Genomic DNA, 24,423 nt, shown 5'->3' on the forward strand with positions numbered 1-24,423 from the left:
AGCGTCTCCTGCATTGGTGGTGAGCGCCTTGCCCACTGCACCACCTAGCCGCCCCTATAAACTCTGTTACTTGAAATATTTTCACTGTGCTCCTAAATATTTTTGGGTGCTCCTAAATTTCTTTGTGTGCTCCTACATTTTTTCATTGTGCTCCTTGGGAAAAAGGTTAGCGTAGAGCCCTGATAAATGTCCAAACCCCCCCACCCCCTCCTAATAGACACACTCCTCCCCACTGTATGTATATATTCTCTCCCCACCGTATGTATATTTCTCTACCACCCACCCACCCCCTCCTAATGTACAGTCTCCTCCCCATCGTATGTATATATTCTCTGTTAGGATCTATGGGTAACAGCACTGTACATTTGCATATCGTATATGTCACAAATGTAACAGTACTATATACCTGTATGTCATGTATGTCCCTATGCCATAAATGTCATGTATGTCATAAATGCAGGCATTAAAGTGTTCTGTCTTGAGACGGATATCCGTCCATTTGATTTGGAAGTTCCGTCATTTGATTCGGAGTTGTGACGGATTTTAACCTGAGCCAATCGGAGGCGTCAAATATCATGAAAAAGGGATTTTTTTTTTTACCGCGGCCGTGCCAAGCAGTCATCTCTCACAGCCACACTGCTGCTGCACGGCTTGCCCCTCCTCCTCCCCCTCCCAGACCCGTCATGTCAACAAACCACGGCAAGTGTCGAGAGCATGAGCACCGCAGAGCTCCTCTTTCAACATAACAAGCATTAAACAAAATGGCCCAGTCATCTATTCACTTTTGTTTAATACATGAGGCGTTGTCTAATGTTATCTAGCTACAGATAGCTCCTGATATCATCACTGGCATTCATTTCCGCAAGTGCTGGCTAGCATTGGCTAACTAGCTATCGCTCATGAGCTAACGTTAGCTACCGAGCTAACGTTACTTAACTACACAGTCAACTATTTTTAGTTTAATACATGAGGCGTTGTCTAACTGGCTAGCTACTGATATCAACAAATGCGCATTTCAGTTTAAGAATGATAGGGATGCCCCGTGCCGATCGATCGGCCAGCATGAGACCTCCGTTACTAAATAGTTCACTTTATTTAATACATGATGCATTGTCTAACGTCTTCTAGCCGGCTAGCAGTAGCTACAGATAGCTCCTGATATCAATGTCTTATAACATAATTTACATTATTCGTTTTTTTGCAGCTGAACATTGGCTAATTAGCTATCATGCTCCATAACACTGCGAAGATGGCAATGTTGAATGTGATTTGACCAATAGGGTCCAGCTGCAGCGCCGGAGAATCCTGGCTGCAGCTGGAGGCTACTCGAGTATACACAGACAGTGGAGCTGTTTGCAGATAGCGAGCATTTTGACTTGTTGCGTGGTGGCGATGTCTCGCAGATAATACAACTACAAGTATAATTATATAATATATATATTTATAATAAAAAAAAATTACCAACAGGGAACTGCATCCAACAATACAACCCCTGAGTCTAAGGTAAGGACCCATTTAAATCACAGAAGTGTAATGTTAGTCTATTGGAACTGTATGTTATCGACACATTCTAGTTATAGCTGCTTATTATCTTTGTGCTTACAATAATCTAAAGGTATGGTACACAGTTGGTCTCACCCTCTGTGCCATTATCAGCACAAAATATGTCTCCATATGATCAAATCGACGTTGATAGATTATATATATAATTTTTTTTTGGGACGGTTTACATTCACCTTGGGACGGTTAAAACTGTATTTCGGGACGGTTCTGGGACGGTGGTGAAAAAAGTTAGTCTGGATCCCTGTACAGTCTCCTCCCCATCATATGTATAATCTCTGTTAGGATCTATGGGTAACAGTACTGTATATTTGCATATCGTATATGTCACAAATGTAACATTACTATATACCTGTAGTATGTCATGTATGTCACTATGAATTGAAAATGGGGGACCCTGATGTAAACAAGACTAACGTCTTTCTCTGGTCTGCATCCCCTTAACAATTGTGTGTATTGAGCTGTACTGTATTGTACCCATTCTGCAATCTGTTAAATATTGATTGATTGATTGATTGTTATTAACAGATTGCAGAATGTGTACAATACAGTACAGCTCAATACACACAATTGTTAAGGGGATGCAGACTAGAGAAAGACTTTCGTCTTGTTTACATCAGGGTCCCCCATTTTCAATTCATCATAACATATATGACATACATGACATAAAGATAGACGATACTGCTACATCTGATACATTTATGACATACCAGATTTACAAATACAGTACTGTTTGTGATACAATAAGAGTCTAAAAAAGAGTATATACATTTGATGAAGAAACTGTACATTGGAGGAGGTTGGGTAGGTTGGGTGGAGGGGGGGGGGGACTGTACATTGGAGATGGTTGGGTGGGAGGGGGGGGTAACTGTACATTGGATTATCGACGAAACTGAAACAAGTAGGCTCCCTTAAAACGCTAACGCTATAAAAGAAAATACAGTGGAGGTTAAAATAAGAATATGACTTGGCCTGAATTCAGTCAGGAGATTTTTTTTGCTTTAATCCCTGCATAAATGTCACTATGAATTGAAAATGGTGGACCCTGATGTAAACAAGACAAACGTCTTTCTCTGGTCTGCATCCCCTTAACACTTTGACTGCCGGGAGCCGTCTTTAGACGTCTTTGCTGGCCATGCTAAAGTTGCCGGGGGACGCTGTACGTCGTCCTTATATCAATATTTCAAAAATCTGCGATCGGATTCATAATGTCTGTTGTGAAGGGCCAGATTAAACCGAATATATATATTTATTTATATATATATATTTAATTGTATTTGTATATTCTCTAATATTCCCTGATATCCCTTGTATATTCCTTGTACAATATGCATTGAATATCCATTCTAGCCTACTGAACATCCCATAATAGTCTCCATTCTACTATTGGTCGAGACCTTGGTGCCAGGCTGCCATACCCCTCAGACCCAGTTCAAACGTACCGCTCCACATGTACGAACAAGTCCTAGTTCCGCGTAGGAATCTGGCTACCGCACCACTAATGGGACTATTTGTTCATAGTGCGTATATATACTGCGCTACTAAAGTATGACTTTCTTTTCAGTCCAGTTTCTTACCCTCCAATAGAGTCACAGACGTAAAGCCTCCCCGCGACGCCACGTGTGGGAGTAAGGCCAAGTTCGCCTACCATCGGTATTGAGACATCGTGTATATTAATATTTGAATAGTCATATTTGGCACTATATCGTCGAGTTGGACGTAGTCTATTAAGCTAATAATAGTCTGTTAATATATAGTGCTTCGTGCGGTGAGAATACTACCGTAGTCAGTACCCCATCGTTTCGGGCAGAGAACTGGCTGCTTACCCAGGGTGGTTGACCCCATGTGAAGCTGCACCCGAGGAGCCCCAGAGCCGACGAGCGAGTGGACCTGTATACCGGATTATTCTACCGACGACAGCCCGCCTTCCCAGGCACGGATTATGCTTTGTATACTTTGATTATTCCATGGATAAAGACCCCCGACACTGCCGTGTGTTGGAACCCCCCCCCCCTGGAGAGGACGCAAGGTGAGGAGACGCTCTGCAAGACGAGGTCGCTTCACGTCTCTCCCCCGTGGACCGGAGAGAGCCGGCCCACAAAGAGTCCACCTGCTTTCATCTGTGGTCCAAGGATCGCCGGCGCATTGAACGGCACTACAGTGGGTTTACCTGGGATACCCTTGGCCGGACGAGGCAGCCGGATTCTACCCCCCCCCCCTTCCTACTCCTGTCGGCTTACAAGCGACCGGATTAACCCCCCCTTAGTGTATCCAGTCTTATAATCATTAAAGTATCATTGCTGTTATTCCTTAACTATTCCAGGTCGTATATTTACCACCTGCGCCATCAGAGATTGGACGTTCTCTATTGATATACCGACGAATACTCTTTGCCATAAAAGTGCATACTATTTCAATTCATAAATGTAATTAAGTGATTAAGTGCTTGCTCTACACACCATTGCTGTGTAGTAATAAACGCATACTTCGACTTCGTACATTTGTGTTGGATCCGTTTCATCTACGTGAGAGTGTTTATGATAATATATTTATGCCGTGTACTGGGTGGCCGAATATTAAGTACAAAGGTAGTGGTAGTAAGTATCATATCTAGTAATACAGTCAGGGAATTGTACCCCTCAGTTACAATTGGTCCTTCGAGCCGGATGGTAATTAGTGTAATATTAATATAGTGTTATTAATATTGAAATGGCCTATGATGAACACTCCACGAAACGATCCTCCTAACCAACGCCCGCAGCGCGAACGACGGCTCCCTCAGTACTTAGAGGCTTACGCTGTCAGTCAACAACCTAGTCTTCTACTAACAGTAAACGCGGTAAAACTAGAAAGTAAAAGTATGTCTAACCCCAACGCCCAGACTACCCCGACCATAGAGGCCCCTACGGGCTCTAATGTAACTGACCAAGTTCACGGTGGGGACCAGTGGGAACCAGACATGACTTCACACCCCGCCAGTACTGAAGAAGTAGTCCCCGATGAGTCCCGGGAGGAATACAACGCTACCGAGAGAGAACTCGGCACGGAAGAAGACGGGGAGAGCACCGTGGAGATAGAGCTCCAAGGCTCCGCAAGGAGTACCCCGAGGGAAGGCTCCCCTATACAACCGCCTTCTCCCAGCGAGGCAGAGAGGACCCTACAGCAGGCCTTCCTCATCAGCCTGAACGCCGCTGCTGAACGCGACCGACTGCAGATCCAGCAGCGAAGCGAACACGAGCAGATACGTCTAGAAATAAGACGCATTCAGATGGAAGAGAATGTGGCCCGAGAACGAGCCGGTGCTCAACGGGACGCAGCGCGCGACAGACAGCAGTCGCAACTAATAGAACAGCTGATCAGACGGACAACACCCTCTCCCTCCGCCAGAGGCTCCAGGAACTCGTCTAGACACACCTCCAGGGCGGCATCCCCTAGCCGAGTAAACAACCCTGAACTTGACCAACAGACGAGGTCTATACCCCCCACAGACCACCTCCCCCCACCGGTCCAAGCGAGACCTAGCAACCGGGAAGGAGCAGCATATCCTGTGGAGAGGCTAAACCAGAGACTACAAGCACTGGATGACCTAACTGAAGACGAAGAGGAAGAGGAGGAGAACCACGCCCGAAGACAGCACAGTACTCTACCGGACCAGGAGGTCCGGTACAGCCCAGGCTATACTCCCGCGGAGCTGCGCTACAGACCCCCGACTCTATACACGGGTGAGCACGACGCACGACCCGCACCGAGGAACAGCACCTGGACAAGCGGGCCATGGTACACTGCCGGTACCAGCCCATACCAAGGAGCGGGAGGAGACTCGCCTAGGAGGCCTCTCCCCCAACGCTCGCCGATGTATCCACAGTCAGCGTCATACATTGGCACGCCTATGGTACCCGACTTCACCCAAGAGAACCGGGCCCAGTATACAGAACTCCGCATGTGTCTGGAGACCATGTTGGTGGATGTATTGGATGAACGCCACAAATACGCCATCCTACTGAAGCACTTAAAGGTGCCCCGCGCACATAATATAGCGCTCGCCTACGCGACTTCCACCACCCCATACACAGCAGCGCTGGTAGCATTGGACCAGAGGTATGGGCGCATATGGGATTACGTGATCCAGGAGATCCGACACATCGACCGCTTACCCCCAGCAATAGACAATCGAGCACTGGACGACCTGTCCATCAGAGTGCAGTCCCTGGTAGGGATGTTGGGAGCGCAAAGAGAGAAGGGGAGGCATGAACTTTACGCCAACTCAAATGTGGAAAGGATTCTGGAGAAGCTGCCGCCCGCTCGTCAGGAGCGCTTTAGGCGGCAGAGGGACCACAGAGACCCGAATGGCCCCGAACCGAACCTCCTCGATCTAGCAGACTTCCTGGCGAGAGAAGTCAGCAGCCTACGGCTAGATACATTCGGACGGAGCACCCCTGGCTCCAGAGAAGGAACCAGACGACTAAATGATGGAAGAAGATCGGTGACTGTGATGCACCAATCGGAGTCAGTACCGAGCAGCAGGAGCCACAGTACCCCCTCCAGAACGGAGAAGTGGAAGATAGTGTGCCCCTACTGTGAGAAAGAACACTGGCTAGCGCAATGTGACTCCTTCCCCAAGCTGAACGCGGAGGAAGCAGGTCAATGGATAAAGTCCAACAAGCGCTGTTTTCGCTGTGCGCGCTCACACATGGCAGCCGAATGCCGCTTAAAGAAAAGGTGCACCAAGTGCGATGGAGCCCATCTGGACATACTTCACGACAGTAACAGACGGCGCCCTTCACCCGCACCATCCAGCCGCAAAGCGAGCGTCATGTACATCGATCCCGCCAGCAGCAGTGGAGCCCGAGTACTCCTAAAAGTAGTGCGTGTGACACTAAGCTACCAGAATAAAGTCCTGGACACTTACGCCGTCCTCGATGACGGGTCAGAGAAGACCCTGCTGCTCGCCTCCGCTGCGGCCCAGCTAGGGCTGCGGGGAAGCGAAACCCAAATGACAATTCGGACAATAAGACGAGATTTGAAGACGATAAAGGGCGAGAATGTCTCATTCTCTATCGCAGCAAGCGGCCAGCCTGAGCGACGGTACCAGATTACAGACGCTTTCACCAGCCAAGAAATAGGACTGTCGCGGTACACATACCCCGTCGCCAAGCTGATGGAGAAATATGCACATCTGCGCAAGTTACCGATCCCGCTCATAGACAATGCTATGCCGACCCTGTTGATAGGCTCCGACCATGCAGACCTCATTGTCCCGATAGACCGGGTTCATACCGGACCCCGAGGCTGTCCTGCAGCAGTCGAGACCCGTTTGGGATGGACTCTCCAAGGCCCGCTCGCCAAATCTCTCAACCGAAGTACAGCCACTAGATGTCTCCACTCCCGAGTCACAGAGGGAGAAACCGCACTCCTGCAACACGTAGAGCGGCTATGGACCTTGGAACAAATGCCCTTTAAGAACGGAAAGAAAGAAATTCGCTCTAAAGATGACATTTACGCCATTCACCTCCTCGAGACAGGGACCAAGAGAGTCCCGGTCAACGGCGTGTTGAGACACGCCACGCCACTCCTGCGGCGAGAAGGAATGCCTACTTTCCACGCCAAGACAGACGCCACAGAACGATACCTGCTGAACACGGAGCGGCGCTTAGCCAAGAACCCCGCCCAAGAGAGTGTATACCGCGCTGAGATTGAGAAGCTCATCACAGCGGGACACGTCACAAAGATGGACATTAAAGAGGCTGACCAGACCACTGAATCGTGGTACGTGCCCCACCACAAGGTCCATCACAACGGTAAAGACCGCATAGTATTTAACTGCAGCTACCAGATCGGATCCCAAAATCTAAATAAAGAGTTACTGCCCGGTCCCACACTCGGCCCCTCCCTACTCGGCGTTCTACTCCGCTTCCGCCAGGAAAAGGTGGCCATCAGCGGGGACATTAAAGGAATGTTCCTGCAGGTGAGATTAGTAGAGGCGGACAAGCCCCTGTTACGGTTCCTATGGAGAGAGAAGCCAGGAGATGAGCACCCAGCCATCTACCAATGGGAAGTCCTCCCCTTCGGAACGACGTGCAGCCCCTGCTGTGCTACATTTGCACTACAGAAACATGTAGCAGAGGACCCAGCAGCGGACGAAGAGGTCCGACACAGCGTAAAGAACAGCTTCTACGTAGACAACTGTCTACAAAGCCTTTCAACCCAGGAAGAAGCCGAGGCTCTCCTGATTAAACTCCGCGCCTCATTGATCAAAGGCGGCTTTGATCTCAGGCAGTGGGCCAGCAGCGATCCGCAAGTACTGCGCAGCCTCTCCTCCGAGGACAAGGCAGCCAGCAGCGAGACCTGGATGGCTACAATCCCGGGAGAAGCCCAGGAGATGACCCTGGGATTGGTGTGGCGATTCAAAACAGATTCGCTTCACTACAGACACAAGCCCCTGACTACGGAGCAGGGAAGGCCGGCGGCGGCGCCGACCACCAGACGGAGTGTGTACACAACACTCGCCCGACAATATGACCCGCTAGGATGTATTCTACCGTACACCACCAGGGCAAAAATGATTGTACGAGCATTGTGGGACAAGGACCAGGGCTGGGACGACCCCATTCCCGCACACCTTGCATCCACCTGGAGAGAGTGGGAGATGGAGCTCCACTCACTCCCAGGCGTTAATATGCGCCGAAGCTACTTCCCACCCACGGTGAGGCCAGAGACATGTAAAATGGACTTACACGTCTTCAGTGACGCCTCAGAGGTCGCATACGGATCAGTAGCCTACTTGCGGGCCCAAGACCAGGGGGGAGAGATCTACACAGCATTTGTCCTCGCCCGCTCGAGAATAGCCCCACGCAAGCAACAATCTATCCCACGTCTAGAGCTCTGCGCAGCCCTAGCCGGAGCGCACCTAGCCACGCTCATCCAACGTGAGCTCATCATACCGGTGTCTAGAACAATCCTGTGGTCAGATTCCACGACGGTACTCGCCTGGATCAAATCGGACTCATGCAAGTACAAAGTCTTCGTGGGAGTCAGAGTCACCGAGATTCAAGACTTAACCGAAGAGTTAACCGGAGAAACAGAGTGGCGCTACGTTGATACAAAACAGAACCCAGCTGACGTCATCACCCGGGGGATGCCCCTGGATGACCTCACCCGTCGCAATGTCTACAGTGACGGCCCCGCATTCCTAAGACTCCCGGAAGGACAGTGGCCCATGCCTATCCCGAGGGAAGCAAGTCCAGAGGAGGTGGAAAATAAGAAGTCTGTGTTCTGTGGATTGAGCACCGTAGCCTCCACCGACCCTAACATAGACGATTGCACGTCCATAGAGAGTGCACAACAAAGAACATTCCTGCGGTACCACCCGGAGTGCAAGCCCCTCGGATATGTCTCCAGTGATGTGGCGGATATCGACCCAGTTACCCCCAACACACTCCTGATGGGGCGGCTAGATCCTGCATTACCCCAGACAATGTACCGGCCTGAAGAAGCGAACGGCCGACGAATGTGGAGGTACAGCCAAGTATTAGCCGACAAGTTTTGGAACAGTTTCCTACTGCACTACCTACCGTCTCTACAGACCCGCCAGAAGTGGGTAAAGGAGAGAGACAATTTGACAGAAGGAACAGTCGTCATGATTATTGATCAATCACTGCCCAGAGCTATGTGGCCGGCCGGCCGCGTAAGCAAAGTGATCACCGGTGCCGACGGCAAGGTCCGAGCAGCTGAAGTGCTCGTCCAGGGTCGCACTTACACCCGTCCCGTGGCGAGGCTCATAGAACTGCCTCGACTCCCAGACACAATCGATGATGACCATGACCCTACAACCCTATGACTTTGTGAAGTTGACTGACCCCTACAGCAAACCCTTATGTGTAAATAGACAACGCGATTAATCTGTCTCTGTCTAACTGATTAGGTCTGGGACCTATTCAGGGGGTGGCTGTTGTGAAGGGCCAGATTAAACCGAATATATATATTTATTTATATATATATATTTAATTGTATTTGTATATTCTCTAATATTCCCTGATATCCCTTGTATATTCCTTGTACAATATGCATTGAATATCCATTCTAGCCTACTGAACATCCCATAATAGTCTCCATTCTACTATTGGTCGAGACCTTGGTGCCAGGCTGCCATACCCCTCAGACCCAGTTCAAACGTACCGCTCCACATGTACGAACAAGTCCTAGTTCCGCGTAGGAATCTGGCTACCGCACCACTAATGGGACTATTTGTTCATAGTGCGTATATATACTGCGCTACTAAAGTAGGACTTTCTTTTCAGTCCAGTTTCTTACCCTCCAATAGAGTCACAGACGTAAAGCCTCCCCGCGACGCCACGTGTGGGAGTAAGGCCAAGTTCGCCTACCATCGGTATTGAGACATCGTGTATATTAATATTTGAATAGTCATATTTGGCACTATATCGTCGAGTTGGACGTAGTCTATTAAGCTAATAATAGTCTGTTAATATATAGTGCTTCGTGCGGTGAGAATACTACCGTAGTCAGTACCCCATCGTTTCGGGCAGAGAACTGGCTGCTTACCCAGGGTGGTTGACCCCATGTGAAGCTGCACCCGAGGAGCCCCAGAGCCGACGAGCGAGTGGACCTGTATACCGGATTATTCTACCGACGACAGCCCGCCTTCCCAGGCACGGATTATGCTTTGTATACTTTGATTATTCCATGGATAAAGACCCCCGACACTGCCGTGTGTTGGAACCCCCCCCCCCTGGAGAGGACGCAAGGTGAGGAGACGCTCTGCAAGACGAGGTCGCTTCACGTCTCTCCCCCGTGGACCGGAGAGAGCCGGCCCACAAAGAGTCCACCTGCTTTCATCTGTGGTCCAAGGATCGCCGGCGCATTGAACGGCACTACAGTGGGTTCACCTGGGATACCCTTGGCCGGACGAGGCAGCCGGATTCTACCCCCCCCCCCCCCTTCCTACTCCTGTCGGCTTACAAGCGACCGGATTAACCCCCCCTTAGTGTATCCAGTCTTATAATCATTAAAGTATCATTGCTGTTATTCCTTAACTATTCCAGGTCGTATATTTACCACCTGCGCCATCAGAGATTGGACGTTCTCTATTGATATACCGACGAATACTCTTTGCCATAAAAGTGCATACTATTTCAATTCATAAATGTAATTAAGTGATTAAGTGCTTGCTCTACACACCATTGCTGTGTAGTAATAAACGCATACTTCGACTTCGTACATTTGTGTTGGATCCGTTTCATCTACGTGAGAGTGTTTATGATAATATATTTATGCCGTGTACTGGGTGGCCGAATATTAAGTACAAAGGTAGTGGTAGTAAGTATCATATCTAGTAATACAGTCAGGGAATTGTACCCCTCAGTTACAATGTCCCTCCGCTGGCCTGAGATCCACCAGCAGGACCCACTGAGCTCTCTGGCGGTTCAGGAACGCCATCTGGTGGCCGATTGGCGCAAGCGCTTAACAGGAAGCGCAGTAGAGGTTTTGCTAGACGTCCGTATTGCTTCCGGCCACTCGGTACATGTCCCGTGACTCTAGCTCGTCACACTACATAGCGATCGATTGCCAATAACTCGATAAACAACATGATTTGGACGTATATACCATTATACAAGCTGGAGATGGACCGGGTAATAATATATCCCATAATGATAAAATTTCTACTCGACGATGATCGCCCAACGGCGCGCGGAGACTGGGGTGAGTTTCAGCGTGTAACGTTACCGTCTTCGATAATAACTGATATTATCAACATTTGACCCACATTAGATGATTGGTATAACGCTGCCCACGGAATTATAAACGCCCCCTCGCCCATCCGGTCAACATCAAATGACGTGTAGTAACTTCTAGAAGTACGTCTAGTTGGAATTTTTTATATCGCGCTGATTGCCATCAAACTGTATTTCATCATCAATATAATGCATTTGGGGCTATATATCACGTTCTGGAGAAAGCTGCAGAAAGAGATGAAAACATACTTATACATTAGACCATACTTTACTATGAATATGTGAATGAAAAAGTTTAACGTTGCTACACAATGAACAATACATATAGGACTTTGAATGGGCCCTAATAATGGCAATGTAGCAATAGAATTTAAAAAGTTATAGCCCTGCAAAGAAGGGGACTTTCTCCATAGACAAATAGCGCTGGCAATCTATGGTATATCATTAATTTAACCTTAGGCAACCAAAGTGTTAACAATTGTGTGTATTGAGCCGTACTGTATTGTACCCATTCTGCAATCTGTTAATAAAGTTTTCATTCATTCACGTTGGTCACTTACAGCTGAAAACATAGCATTGTAGCTAATGCTAGTTTAGAGTTCAAGTTCAAGTTTCAAGTTTGCTTTTATTTGTCACATATAGTACATGTACATTACAGTGAAATGCTTGGTTCTGTATGAGTCCCTGAGAATGTGCTTCATATATTAAAATAGTAATAAGTCCCAACACTATAATACAATATACAAACATGACTATATACAAAGTACAACCTAAGTACAATGAAAGTAGAATGAAGTAGAAATGCAGACAATGAGGTACAAAAGCGATTTTAGCAGGGGGCGCAACATTTTGACGTATGGGGGGGGGGGGGGGGGGGGGAATTACTTTGCGGAAACAGTTGAGAAGGAGTCAGTGTGCGCCGGCGCCACGCTGATTCTATTGCAATTTGGGGATTATGAATACTTTTTTTAAAGGTAGGTTAAAAATCACAAATTTACCAAAATGGACACTCAGCATTTCAAATTACACCTCTAAGAGACGAGACAAACATACAATCTAAAATATTTTATTGTTTATTGACTATGGCTAAATCCATGAACAGAACACCTCCAAATCCTTTCTCTGTTTTAGTGAAAGAGTACTCCTCCAGATAGCCTACATGGAACAAAGAGGGTCTGACTCTGGTAATAGCTGCCTTGTGAAAATACTACGTCCCCCAGTGGTGTAAAATGACACAACAAGAAGCTCCATGGAGGTCTTTTGAAGTATGTTGCAAAACTTTGTTTTGGGTTTGTTCACCAGAGTTTCCCCCTTTTTTAGTTCTTTCTTATTTCCAAATCTACTTTTGTGGTGTTTCCATTGTGATGTAAGCTTGTGAAAGCCTGTTGAGACATGGGTTGTGATATTGGGCTGTACAAATTAATTTCAAAAGAAATGTGACTTTCCATGGAAAGGTACAAGAGACTTCTTTAGTGAGAATAAGAAAAGATAAACCTTTTCATCCCCGTGGGGAAAGTCATGGCAGCAACGGCAGTGAAGAGAGAAGGAGAGGGGAGATACAGGTATGAATACGGATCCAAACAAACAGGATCATAAGAATACAATTGAAATATAGATAAAAACATTTAAATAAAGATCTGATCTACACTGGATCTCTGGGTGAGTGAACAGGTGCGACATATGTATTCTATCAGTAATGTCACTAGAATATTCCCAAACCAAATAAATATCGGATCTATAATATGCACAAAACGTCTTGGCTAACGTTAGCTCACAGTCCTAACAAAGATGTCTGTATAGGAAAAGAACAAGAGTTCTGGCGTTTTCCATTCAGAATAGAGGAACCTGGAAGGCTAATCCATCCCTTTCTAGACACAGTGTGACACACGATGTATGAAAGCGGTGTCCTTGTTGCCTAGGAACATAAAGTGAATAGAGTCACCCATAGTCAATAATGTCTCAAAAAGAGAAGACATAGCAAGGGCAGGTTAGTGACTAATGTCTATAAGACACCCACACTGTCTATAAAATATAGGAGTAAATATGACTAGGGCAGGTGAGTGAATAAATGGAGACACTCCTCGCAACACCTTACATAGACTCTGCTTGGACGTGGACATGCTGAGACTTGTTGGACAGTTGTGATTTGTCTTCCAACAGCACACCCGGATTACCTATCGACACTGTGCAGTGGGACCTGTGTCATTTACCAATGAAAAGCAGCTCTGTCGACATCATCATCACAGACATGCCCTTTGGAAAGAGGTATGTGTGACATGTCACAAGGATGTAGATGATTTAGTAAACATAAACCATGGTATCTGATTACAGTAATCTCATTGCAATTGTAATTAGTTACAGTTACCGAAAGACCGTTATAGATTACATTACTCTAAAAAGGATTACTTATGGGATTACTCCAATAACGCATGTATTGGGGGAAAGAAATGCATTTCTATATCGAGATCATAGACGAAGTTATGGTTGATCATGATTATAAATTGCGTTAATGTTATTCAAATTGCAGTCTTAAGCTTAAATAAATTACTTATTTTGATGTAACTCCCTGTTCTGCCTATTAGATTTTGGAGGCAATTATACCAAAACTATCTGATGGTTTACTTCTGGCTTGCTGAAATCTGCAAAGAAGAAAAACAAATTATACAAAAAGTTTGTGACTAGCCCGACCCCTTTTAAATTCAGATGTTTACAAAAAATTCAAAAATTAATTTACATACTTGCTTCGTGCAGCAAAAAAGACATATTATTCTGATAAATTTAAAGAAGCTGCCAGCAACATAAAATCCACATGGAACGTCATAAATCAATTACTTAATAAAAAAAGGCATGCTGTTTCATTTCCATCTACTTTTGTGGATGGAAATGGAACATACACAAACTCATCAGAGATTGCAAATGGTTTCAATAATTATTTTGTAAACATTGGAATTTCCTTGGCTAGAAATATTAAGAGCACAAATAACTGTCCACTTGACAAGATTCAAGGTACCCATCTATGTCTACATTTGAACCACCTACCTCGGAAGAAATGCAAAATATTATTTTAAATTTAAAAAAACTCAGCAGCAGGTTATGATAATATTAAAAGTAGTCTGCTTAAAGAGGTATTACCTTCAATAATTGAGCCATTGAACCACGTTTTTTCACTCTCCCTGGAAACGGGTGTTGTTCCAGGAGACTTGAAAGTGGCAAAAGTTATACCTCTGTTTAAATCTCGTGACTCATCCTTATTTTCCAATTACCGTCCTATTTCGTTATTACCGTCCATATCTAAAATATTGGAGAAGCTGGTTTATACCATAATTTTGAAACATCTTAATGACAATAATATATTATATGAACATCAATACGGTTTCAGACAAAAACACTCTACGTACATGGCTCTCTTACAGTTTATAGATAGAATCACAGATGCACTAGACATGAATAAGCAATTTTCAATTGGTATATTTCTGGATCTATCCAAAGCATTTGATACTGTGGACCATAAAATACTTATATCAAAGCTTCAGAGGTATGGTTTGGCTGGCGACGTGATTAAATGGCTCAGTGACTATCTTTATAATAGGAAACAGTTTGTTTCCATAAATGGCGATGACTCTTGACAGGGCAAAGCTAGTCTGTGGGGTTCCTCATGGCTCTATACTTGGCCCCCTTTTATTTTTGATTTATATAAATGATTTTGCTTGGGTATCTCCTAGAGTATTCTCGATCTTGTTTGCTGATGACACCAACATTATAATGTCGCATGAGAATTTTGCAGTATTAATTAGGGAAGCAAATGATGGTTTATCTTGTGTCTCAGATTGGTTCCAGACTAATAAGCTATCGTTAAATGTAGAAAAATTGAATTTTATTGTATTTTGTAATAAAGGTCAAAGTTATTTGAAAAAGGAGGCAAAGCTATTAATCAGTAACACCGAAATCAAACAAGTAACTTCAACAGTTTTTAGGGATCCTAGTTGATGATAAACTCAATTGGAAAAAACACATTGATCATGTTTGTAAAAAAGCAATGAAGTCAGTAGGTATAATTAGGAAGGTGTGTTCATTGATAAATAGAAGTTGTTTTTTAATCCTGTATTATAGTCTTATCTTTCCTTACATATCTTATTGTAACATAATATGGGCTAGCACTCATTCATCTCATCTTCAAAAAATTATTTTACTTCAAAAAAGATTTGTTAGACTGGCAACCCTCAGATCGATTTGAACCATCTGCTCCTCTTTTCAAGAAACTAAACATTCTGACTGTCTGAGGTTAATTCTTTACAGATATGTATATTTGTGTACAAATGCATTCATGATCACAATCTACCAAATGGTTTTAATAGTTTTTTTTCTTTTAATTCAGATGTTCATTCATATGCTACACGTCAGTCCAGGGACCTGCATATACCTTATTGTGGTACTTCACTTAGGCAGTTCTCAGTGAGGTATAGAGGGTCCAATCTTTGGAATGCAGCTGAACCTATGCTGAGGAAATCTCCATCTCTGCTTATTTTTAAAGCAAACTACAAAAAAAAATCTCATCCAAAAGTAGTAGATAGATAATAGGTCATACATGTAGGTATGCATTTGGTTATGTGGGTGGGTTGTTATATATTATTATGTACACAGTATATGCATGTATGTACTGTGTGTATGTATGGTTGTATTAACACAAATCCTTTTAATGTATTCTGGTATTTTATAATACCGTAATTCCTCTAATAGTAACCCCGGCTTGTATTTGTTTCAACTGTAGCGGGTACCAGGCTTGTATTAGGAGGAGGCCTGTATAAGAGGGAGGCCTATATTTCAAATTTTCAAACGGATCATAATGAATAAATCAACATTTTGTGTCAGTTTGAACCCAGTAAAATGTACTGGGTTCATTTATTGAAACCAAGTACTGTATGAAATAGTAAACCGTGCAATTACAGGTGGTCACTGGTCATTTCAACGTTTTCAAAGTGAAATCAAGTACCGGTAACTAGCTCAGTATGCAGCTCAGTATATTAGTAACCCGGCTTGTATTAGGAGGCCGGCTTATAATTGCTTAGCTCAAGAGCACACCCGGCCATTAATAGAGACCCGGCTTGTATTTGAGACCCGGTTACTATTAGAGGAATTACGGTATGCATATTTTTGTATTTTTGTATGTTTGATTTTATAAAACAGGGGAAGTTCTTGATAAGCCTCTAGGCTTCTAACTTCTCCTTCACAATCGTTATAACTTATTATGTATTGTTTTTACTTCTGTTTAACTGTGTTAATAAACAAACAAAAAAACAAAAACACTTCCGGGATTCTGAAATCATGGGAGAGCGAGCGGGGGGAGAAAATGAATGAATGTGGATGAGAGCCTCGACATTAAGTGGTTGTTGCTATGGCTGTGGGGGGAGCTGGAGACATGATCCAATAGATTTTTATACGCCAGAGTCTCCTGAACATGGCGCGACCAATCCCAAGTCGATTGCCACTTTCTCGACTGCGCTATAGTCGCTTTTTCGCACCTACTCCGGAACTACGCATGCGCAGATTGCCCGCGGAGTCTAGGTCTATCAATCTGCGCCCGCGTAATTGCGTAGTTCGGGAATAGGTGCGAAAAGGCGACTAGCTCAGCCGAGAAAGTGCCGATCGACTTGGGATTGGTCGCGCCGTGTTCAGGAGACTCTGGTGTATACAAATCTATTGGATCATGTCTCCAGCACAGCCATAGCAACAACCACTTAATGTCGAGGCTCTCAGCCATATTCATTCATTTTCTCCCCCCGCTCTCTCCATGAGCTCAATGTAACGCGGAAGTGCAGTGGTCTATAGTTATTCCAGTCGCTTTTTCATCATGCGGATAACGCCTCAATACTACATGATCTTTTTCCTCAATAAGGTCTGCTCCATTTACATGTGAGCTGCCATGCATAGTACTCTGCATGCAGTTTGCAGTGATATTAATACATTATGCATTAAGCATTTACAGGGTGTTCGAAGACACCTCTTGGAATCTACATTCATCAATAACTCAATCAGTGCCATCTATTAGACTGGGCCATGCTGTAGTTAGGCCAGCTTTCCATTACAACTTTTCACTGTGCGTCACGTTGTTTGTAGAGCTAAATCTATATTTCATATTATAGCTATGTATCCAATAGCATTGTCAATTGACAGTAAGAACCTTCCATTCAAGATGCATAAAAGAAATATTTTATTCATCAATACGTTCCCGTTTTATACCGTGGTGAATATGAGTGTTATATCGGAATGATCTGGGATAATTCCTCCAAGGCTTTTTATAAGACGCTAAGCTAATAACGTTAAATCCATTGGCGTTTCTTCCCTACACATGACACGGTTAAAAATCCAAATGCATATGATCGGTATTATGTTCCATCATGAATGCATGAAAGGGGGGGGCGGGGGAAGTCGTTTCGGATTAATTGATTGCCAATAACGGCATTCCTTACTACCACAACATAGGCTGATCTGGGGGATGGCTATTAAATCCTTGCACGATCAAGCTGAAATTGACGTCAAATTGCTCTTACCTTTGGCCGGTTGGATTCCAAAAAGAATTTTCCAATTATTTGATCGCCATCTGGTAGATCATATGTCCATTGGCCCATGCCATAATCCTTTACTGCATAATGAATTCGGCATCCCAAGAAGTATTCCATGCGATCTGGTGAAGCCCTCGCTTCAGACTAACAAAAAAGTCCGCCCGGAGCGTAAACAGTGTGACACCAGGTCTGCAACAGGGGTTACTGCATTCTCGAGACAGCGCCACTACCAGGATCTGGCTGGTACTGCACTTTTGGAGTCCCAATATGCCTTTTCCAGCCAAAAAACAGCTCTGTGACAGTGAATAGGATATTAATATCGGGGGAAAAAAGTAATATTATGTGGCTGGCCCCGAATGAGATAATGGCATGATAAAAATGTTTTAAAAACATACTAATAGAGATGACACCTAAAGATAAATGCATCTGTCTTTGTGGATTCTTGAAGAATGGGCTCAAGGAAGAAGAACTGGGACCTCTACCCCTCCTGTCTGAGAGAGATGGCTCGTGTGGTCAGACCAGGCTCAGGCAAGGCTGTACTGTTGACTCAGGACAAGAAATGCTTTTCCAAGGTAACAAGAGATCCCATATGAACAACAACACCCAAATACGAAGTGCATTTCCTGTGAGCCGCCACTAGAGGCAGATTGGCTAATGAGGAGTTAACCTCTTAACTCTTTGACGGCCAAACACGTTTTTAGATCCTTTGATATTTTTCCTTTGATCCCCTTTCTAAACGTTGATCCGGATCACTCTAGGTGTCCCTGGCTCGTTTGCCTACGTTGGAATTGCAATGCCGATCGAATCTCACCAGGTGGCAGTATCGCCTACCTTTTAAACTCTGATAGAAAGGGATCAGTAGAGACTGTCTGAACTGGACTGTTAAGACTCGCTCTGAGGGGGAGGAGCTCTTGCAGAGCAATCGCTAGGAGATCTGCTCGCCTCAACCTATAGTTTTCCGTAAACACGAGTAATTACATATTAACTAGTAATTGCGATCGCCGATGGGATCATTGGAATTATTCTTTTTGGAGTACCTTCTGGCTAAGGTAAGGTTAGCCCCTTCCGTGACTGCGATGTGCAAGCCAGGGGCTTTTGAATCCGCAGTCACTCGCAGCTCCATAGCAGCCAGGCTAATTTGGACCACCAAGCACTGCTTAAAAGCTCGGGGTGGGTCCGAAATATATCGGATATAAATTTCAAAGGTACCCAGCGTTCAATTAGGGGTTCACACACACCCGCGGCAGGGTCTGAAAGCTCGTAGTTGCTAATACACATTTTAAATCATTTTTATAAAACGAGTGGTACTCACAGAGCGAGCCTTGGCAAAATGGCTTCTTCTTCTACTGCTTTTGTGACATGCCTGGTGCGTCCAGCAATCACTGCGCTCCCTATCGGTCCCTGTTGGTCATTACACCTAGGGCTTTAATTGAATGCAGGCCATACTAACCATGGCATCCCTTATTATGAAAATATAGTCCCTTGAAAACTCAAATGTAACATGACCAATAATATCTGTCATTTTCGAATGAACTGCTGCCAACAGCTCCAAACTTTGGACTGCAGTGCACCATGAAAACCATGCACCCCAGGTGAATAGGGTAAGAAATTTAACTAATAGATATCACAATGAAACTTCCCCAGTTGATTACTTATATTAAGACAAGACTTTTTTGTATTACAAGTTTTCTGAAATTCTATGTTTAAATATGCAAATGGAGCATGATCTACTTAAATATGCACTAATTTGCATATAATTCCAGGACAGAAATCTGAACATTGGATAAAGCCATTTTCAAAATTATAGTTTCATTTTGTTGACATATTAGAGCCAAAGGTTATTACAGAGGCGATTTTGGATATCTCTTTTTATCACTCCATAAATCAGAAAATACTGTCAACAGTCCATTTGTATGGTAAAATTCCATATTTCGCCATGTTTTTAGGAATAAAATGTGATATAAATCAGGGTATGAATGCGATATCAACAAACCCTTCTGTAAATACCTTCATAACATAGATATGAATAGAACTGGAAGGTTTGGTGTATGTGAGTGCTACTGAAGTGGAGATTTCTGGCTCAGAGTATGAGGAAAAACTCATTTTGAGAAAACGGCCTTTAAAGATTTGTATGGTAAAATTCCATAAAATTTTCTTTGAAACAGCTATTTACAAACACAATGCCTAATCAAACCATTAGTAATAGACAACCTAAACACATGCCTGATAACTGAATAATAATAATGATGTTATTGAACTGAACAGAACTACACACAGGCTACAAACAGTGTAGTAACAGTGTAGTAGTGTAGTACCCCCTAATAGGCAAACAAATATTTGAATAGATATCACTATGAAACTTTCCCAGTTTGTTATGGACATATAAACTAAGAAAAAAATATTGCAAGTTTTCTTAATTTTATGTTTATATATGCAAATGAGGCACTTCCCTATTAAATATGTGCACATTTATGGACATCGAGTATCTATTGTTCAATTTGTGAAAAAGAAAAAAAAATTCATCCATACATTCCCGTTTTATACCGTGGTGAATATGAGTATAGTTTTAGAGTAATTCTGTGTAATCCCAGGAAACGCCGCTAAGCAGCGTTTAGTGCATTCACTAGAAACTGTGCCATTCCTCGTCTGGATCAACAATCAATCTGAAATCAACGCTATATTATCGGTATTATGCTTCATCATGCATGTATGGGGGGGGGGGGGTTCTATGCTTCGATCGTCACCAACGGAATACGGTCCACAGTACATTACACACGCTCTGATCGCGGGGAAGGAATTATTGGATCAACGCTCGGATCAAAGATTGATACCATATAACCCTTACCTTGACTAGGATGTACTGCAAAAAGAATATTCCAATTATCTGATGGCCATTCCAAGTATTGCAACATAATCCACCAAACAACATGAATCGGCGGTGCTTGATTCTCCCAAATCCATGTGTTACTAACGTTACTACTAGGAAAACTCGGACCGGACTTTTTAGATCGACGTACAGGCTGAGCCAGAGAGATTCCAAGGATGTGCAATACCGGCCGCAAGGCGTTAGGCGGCGGTATTGGACGTTTGCGATCTCAGACCCATTCCCAATGATAACATCAGGCTCCCTCCATGGATTATGAATGGAAATAGCAAATAAAAGAAATAACAACCAAAACCAGACTTTTCTCGGGTTTGACGCTCAAGCGATGGCGAGTTAACCCGACTTATCTCGGGTCTGGCGTCCAATGTGTTAAAGGGATATTTCACTTCAGTAGAACTTAAAAAATCAGCAGTCTTACCTCTATCTAAAGTTATCTATTTAAGTACTTTATCTACTAAGTAAACTAGCGACCACTGCTGTCCCTGCCGGATGCTGTCAACACCACCATTCCTCCCAGGTGTCAGGCTCCTCATTCACTTCCACATTTTGGACACCTAGTCTAAATATCATACTTCTGAAGTATAAACATACTACTGCTGTGAAGATTTCAATAAAGCTGATAATTCTGAGTAAAAAATGTGTTTGTTTTTGGCATTTGATGTGTAGTGTTTCCACTAGAATTATCTTCAGGCCCGGTGGTACCAAGCCTCCAAACTAACTTTTCACCATTGTCCCCCAAATATTTTAATTGTACCAATGTATACATTGACCATGCCAAAATATACATGTACTCAGTTACAAGATAATTAGCCATTCTAAGATATCAAACGCAATAAATATAATAACGTTGCGTGTGCAAGGCCATCTCCATCACTGGACAGGCTCTCTCTCGCACACACTTTCTTTCTCTCTCCCTCTCACTCGCCTTCTTCCAATCAGAGCATGGATGTGCACTCCCCCACCCACACACTGATTCACTCTCAAGAACTCTGCTACAAGGACTTTAAGTTTATAATACCCGTACTTAGTAAGCAAGTGTTGTGCGTAAAAGGACAGCGTATGTCAACTTTTTGCTTACTCTGAGAGCTTACTGGTAGTACACAGCCTGCTCTTATGACCTACCTACCAGTAAAGTGGCTAAATGTGTGATAGTGTTGCTTTGATAGTTATATGGGTTACATTTATATAGCACTTTTATCCAAAGCACTTTACAACTTATGCCTCACATTCACTCACACATTCACACACCGACACTTGCTCAAGGACACTTCGACACACTGCCCAGGGGGAGCCAGAATCGGACCGGGAACCTTCTGATTGCCAGACGACCACTCTAGCTCCTGAGCCACTGGAATCATTAATGCAACCCTTATAACTATCAAATCAATTGCTTGCAGATTCAGATTTTGAAGAGGCTCATCCTGTACTTGGGAAGGGACAACTTATAGGGCGGTTAGGTGGCGTAGCGGAGATTGCGTTCGTCACCAACCCCGGAGCTGTGAGCTGGATTCGAATCCAGCTCACAGCTCCGGGGTTGTCACCAGCTTGGCTGGCCGTTCACACTCATACAATTGGCTGTATTAGAGGGTGGGAGAAGCTGGCGGGGTGGGTCCGGGTCGTTGTAAACAGCGACTCCTACAGTTCGGTCGGGGCGCCTGCTAAGCGCGGATAGGACCTGAGTGGGATAGTGTGATCCTTCCACACGCTACGCCCTCTCAGGGAGGATCCGCGCTGCCAGGTGAAAAGAAGCGGTTGATTGGCTGGACGTGTGTCGGAGGAAGGACGTGATAGCCTCCACTCTCCCAGATGATCTGACTGTGGGGGGTAAGTGCGCAGCGACCAGGAAGGGGATTGGGAATTGGCATACGACTAACATTGGGATGGGAGAAAATCGGAGGAAAATGGAGGGGGAAAAAGATAAAAAAAAAAAAAGGAAGGGACAACTTACTTTAACTTCAAGAAGCCTGGAAGAAAGCCGGCTGGGAGGCGCAGCGGACATTGCGCTCGTCACCAACGCAAGAGACACCGGGTTTGACTCCGGCTGTCGGCGTTGCCTCCGGCTTGTGCCGGTCGTCATACTAACTCAATTGGCAGAGTTAGCGGGTGGAAGTCGATGGGTGGTAATCTGGACGTTGTGGACAGCTACTCCTACAGGTCGGTTGGGGATGCCTGCACAGCAGAGACAGGAAATGGCGGGGGTAGTGTGAGCCTCCCACACGTTACACCTCGCCAATGAGAGTCCGCGCTGGCAGGTGAAAAGATGTGACAGGCTGCCTCCTTGTGTATCGGAGGGGACACGTGATGCAAGGCTTCTATCCTCCCTACAACCGGCCAGTGGGGGGCATATGCAAGCAACGTTCAAGCACAGTGGAATTGGGATGGGAGGGGGAAAAAAGAGGAGAAAAAGTGGATTAAAAAAAAGAAGCCTGTAAGAAGAATCAATTGATTAATAAATTTCTAAAGCAATTGTAAAAATAATATATATATATTTTAAGTTGAAATGATTGTGATATTGTTGTAGTCATCTATGGAATTTCCCAAGCCGGGCTCTTCTGCTTATACAGTATGCTTGTACTGTACACACATTCAAAATGATTACCTCTGACGTTGAAGTCATAATGACTGAATCAGTCCTGCTGTTGCAACACTGGAGAGCCTTTAACCAAGTGGCCTTGCTCCAAACAAAGCTCTTGTTTTACACTAAACAAATGTCGGTCTCACTTGCTGCAGTGTTCTGACGAGATGTGTTTGTGTACAGGCCATATCGAGGATGGGAGGCCTGTGGAGGAAGACCCACACCGTCTGGGTCAACGTGGGAGGGCTCCACGCTGGGGTGTACCTCCTCAAACGGACTGAGGGGGAGTTCGGCCAAACGCCTGAGGATGTCTATGAATCCCAGGGGACTGGGAAGCCAGTGAAGAATGAGAAAGAGGACAAGTAGCTTTCTTAATCTTCACCAATCAATGCAAGGGTTATTGAAGCTGGGAGATAAGTGGTTGTTATAGGATTAACATTATTTATTTTGACATACCTACTTTACAGGTTTGTTTTTTCCAAACTGAAACCTCACTTAAGTTAGGTTTGAAGGGTATTGTGCCAAATCGTTCTGGTTGATCCCCTGAAACCCCAGTCTTCAACAATTCTGTAATGTTTTATTTTGTAACCATTGTTTTATGGAACTTGAGGATTAGGACATCAGAATACTATCAATAATAGTAGTTAACAATTCATAATTGACATACACCTTTGGTTTGAGTAAGGCTTTTCATTTAATAGTCCTATTGTTATTCAGGAATCTCTTGCTGTTCAACCAGACCTGTCGGAGCCATTGCAGGTTTAGTTTTGTTTTGTTTAAACAGGAAGTGTACAGTTACTCTGTATTATGACGAATAAACATTTCCAAAATGTTGTTGTTGATGTTGATATTGCAACACACAGTTTATCACAAATATACACAGTTCACATATCCTTAACCTATTGTATATTAAATATTGTCATTACCTATACAATATGCCGGAAATCAATTCAACTTTGTCTATGTGAAGAGGGAATTGTTTAATGGTTTATTTCATAAAAATAATTTTTCAATCCTAACACATTCGGGGGCCATTGGGATGCGTCTAATAAATCTCTAGAGGACCGGCAAATGTAAACAGACGTGGGGCTGTTT

General features: G+C 44.3%; 1 protein-coding gene across 1 annotated transcript in view; it reads left to right on the forward strand.

Moving 5' to 3' along the window:
• Nucleotides 1-24,161, forward strand: part of thumpd3 (THUMP domain containing 3) — a 59,775-nt gene extending 35,614 nt beyond the window's left edge. The window contains exons 8-10 of the mRNA XM_084317793.1: nucleotides 13,470-13,574; nucleotides 18,318-18,441; nucleotides 23,512-24,161. Coding sequence (XP_084173919.1) covers nucleotides 13,470-13,574; nucleotides 18,318-18,441; nucleotides 23,512-23,694 — 412 coding nt within the window. The 3' untranslated portion in view covers nucleotides 23,695-24,161. The remainder of the gene's footprint in view (nucleotides 1-13,469; nucleotides 13,575-18,317; nucleotides 18,442-23,511) is intronic.
• The last annotated feature ends 262 nt before the right edge of the window (nucleotides 24,162-24,423 follow it).

This window comes from Notolepis coatsorum (genome assembly GCF_963971535.1).
Source record: "Notolepis coatsorum genome assembly, chromosome: 6".
Taxonomy (NCBI): Eukaryota; Metazoa; Chordata; class Actinopteri; order Aulopiformes; family Paralepididae; genus Notolepis; species Notolepis coatsorum.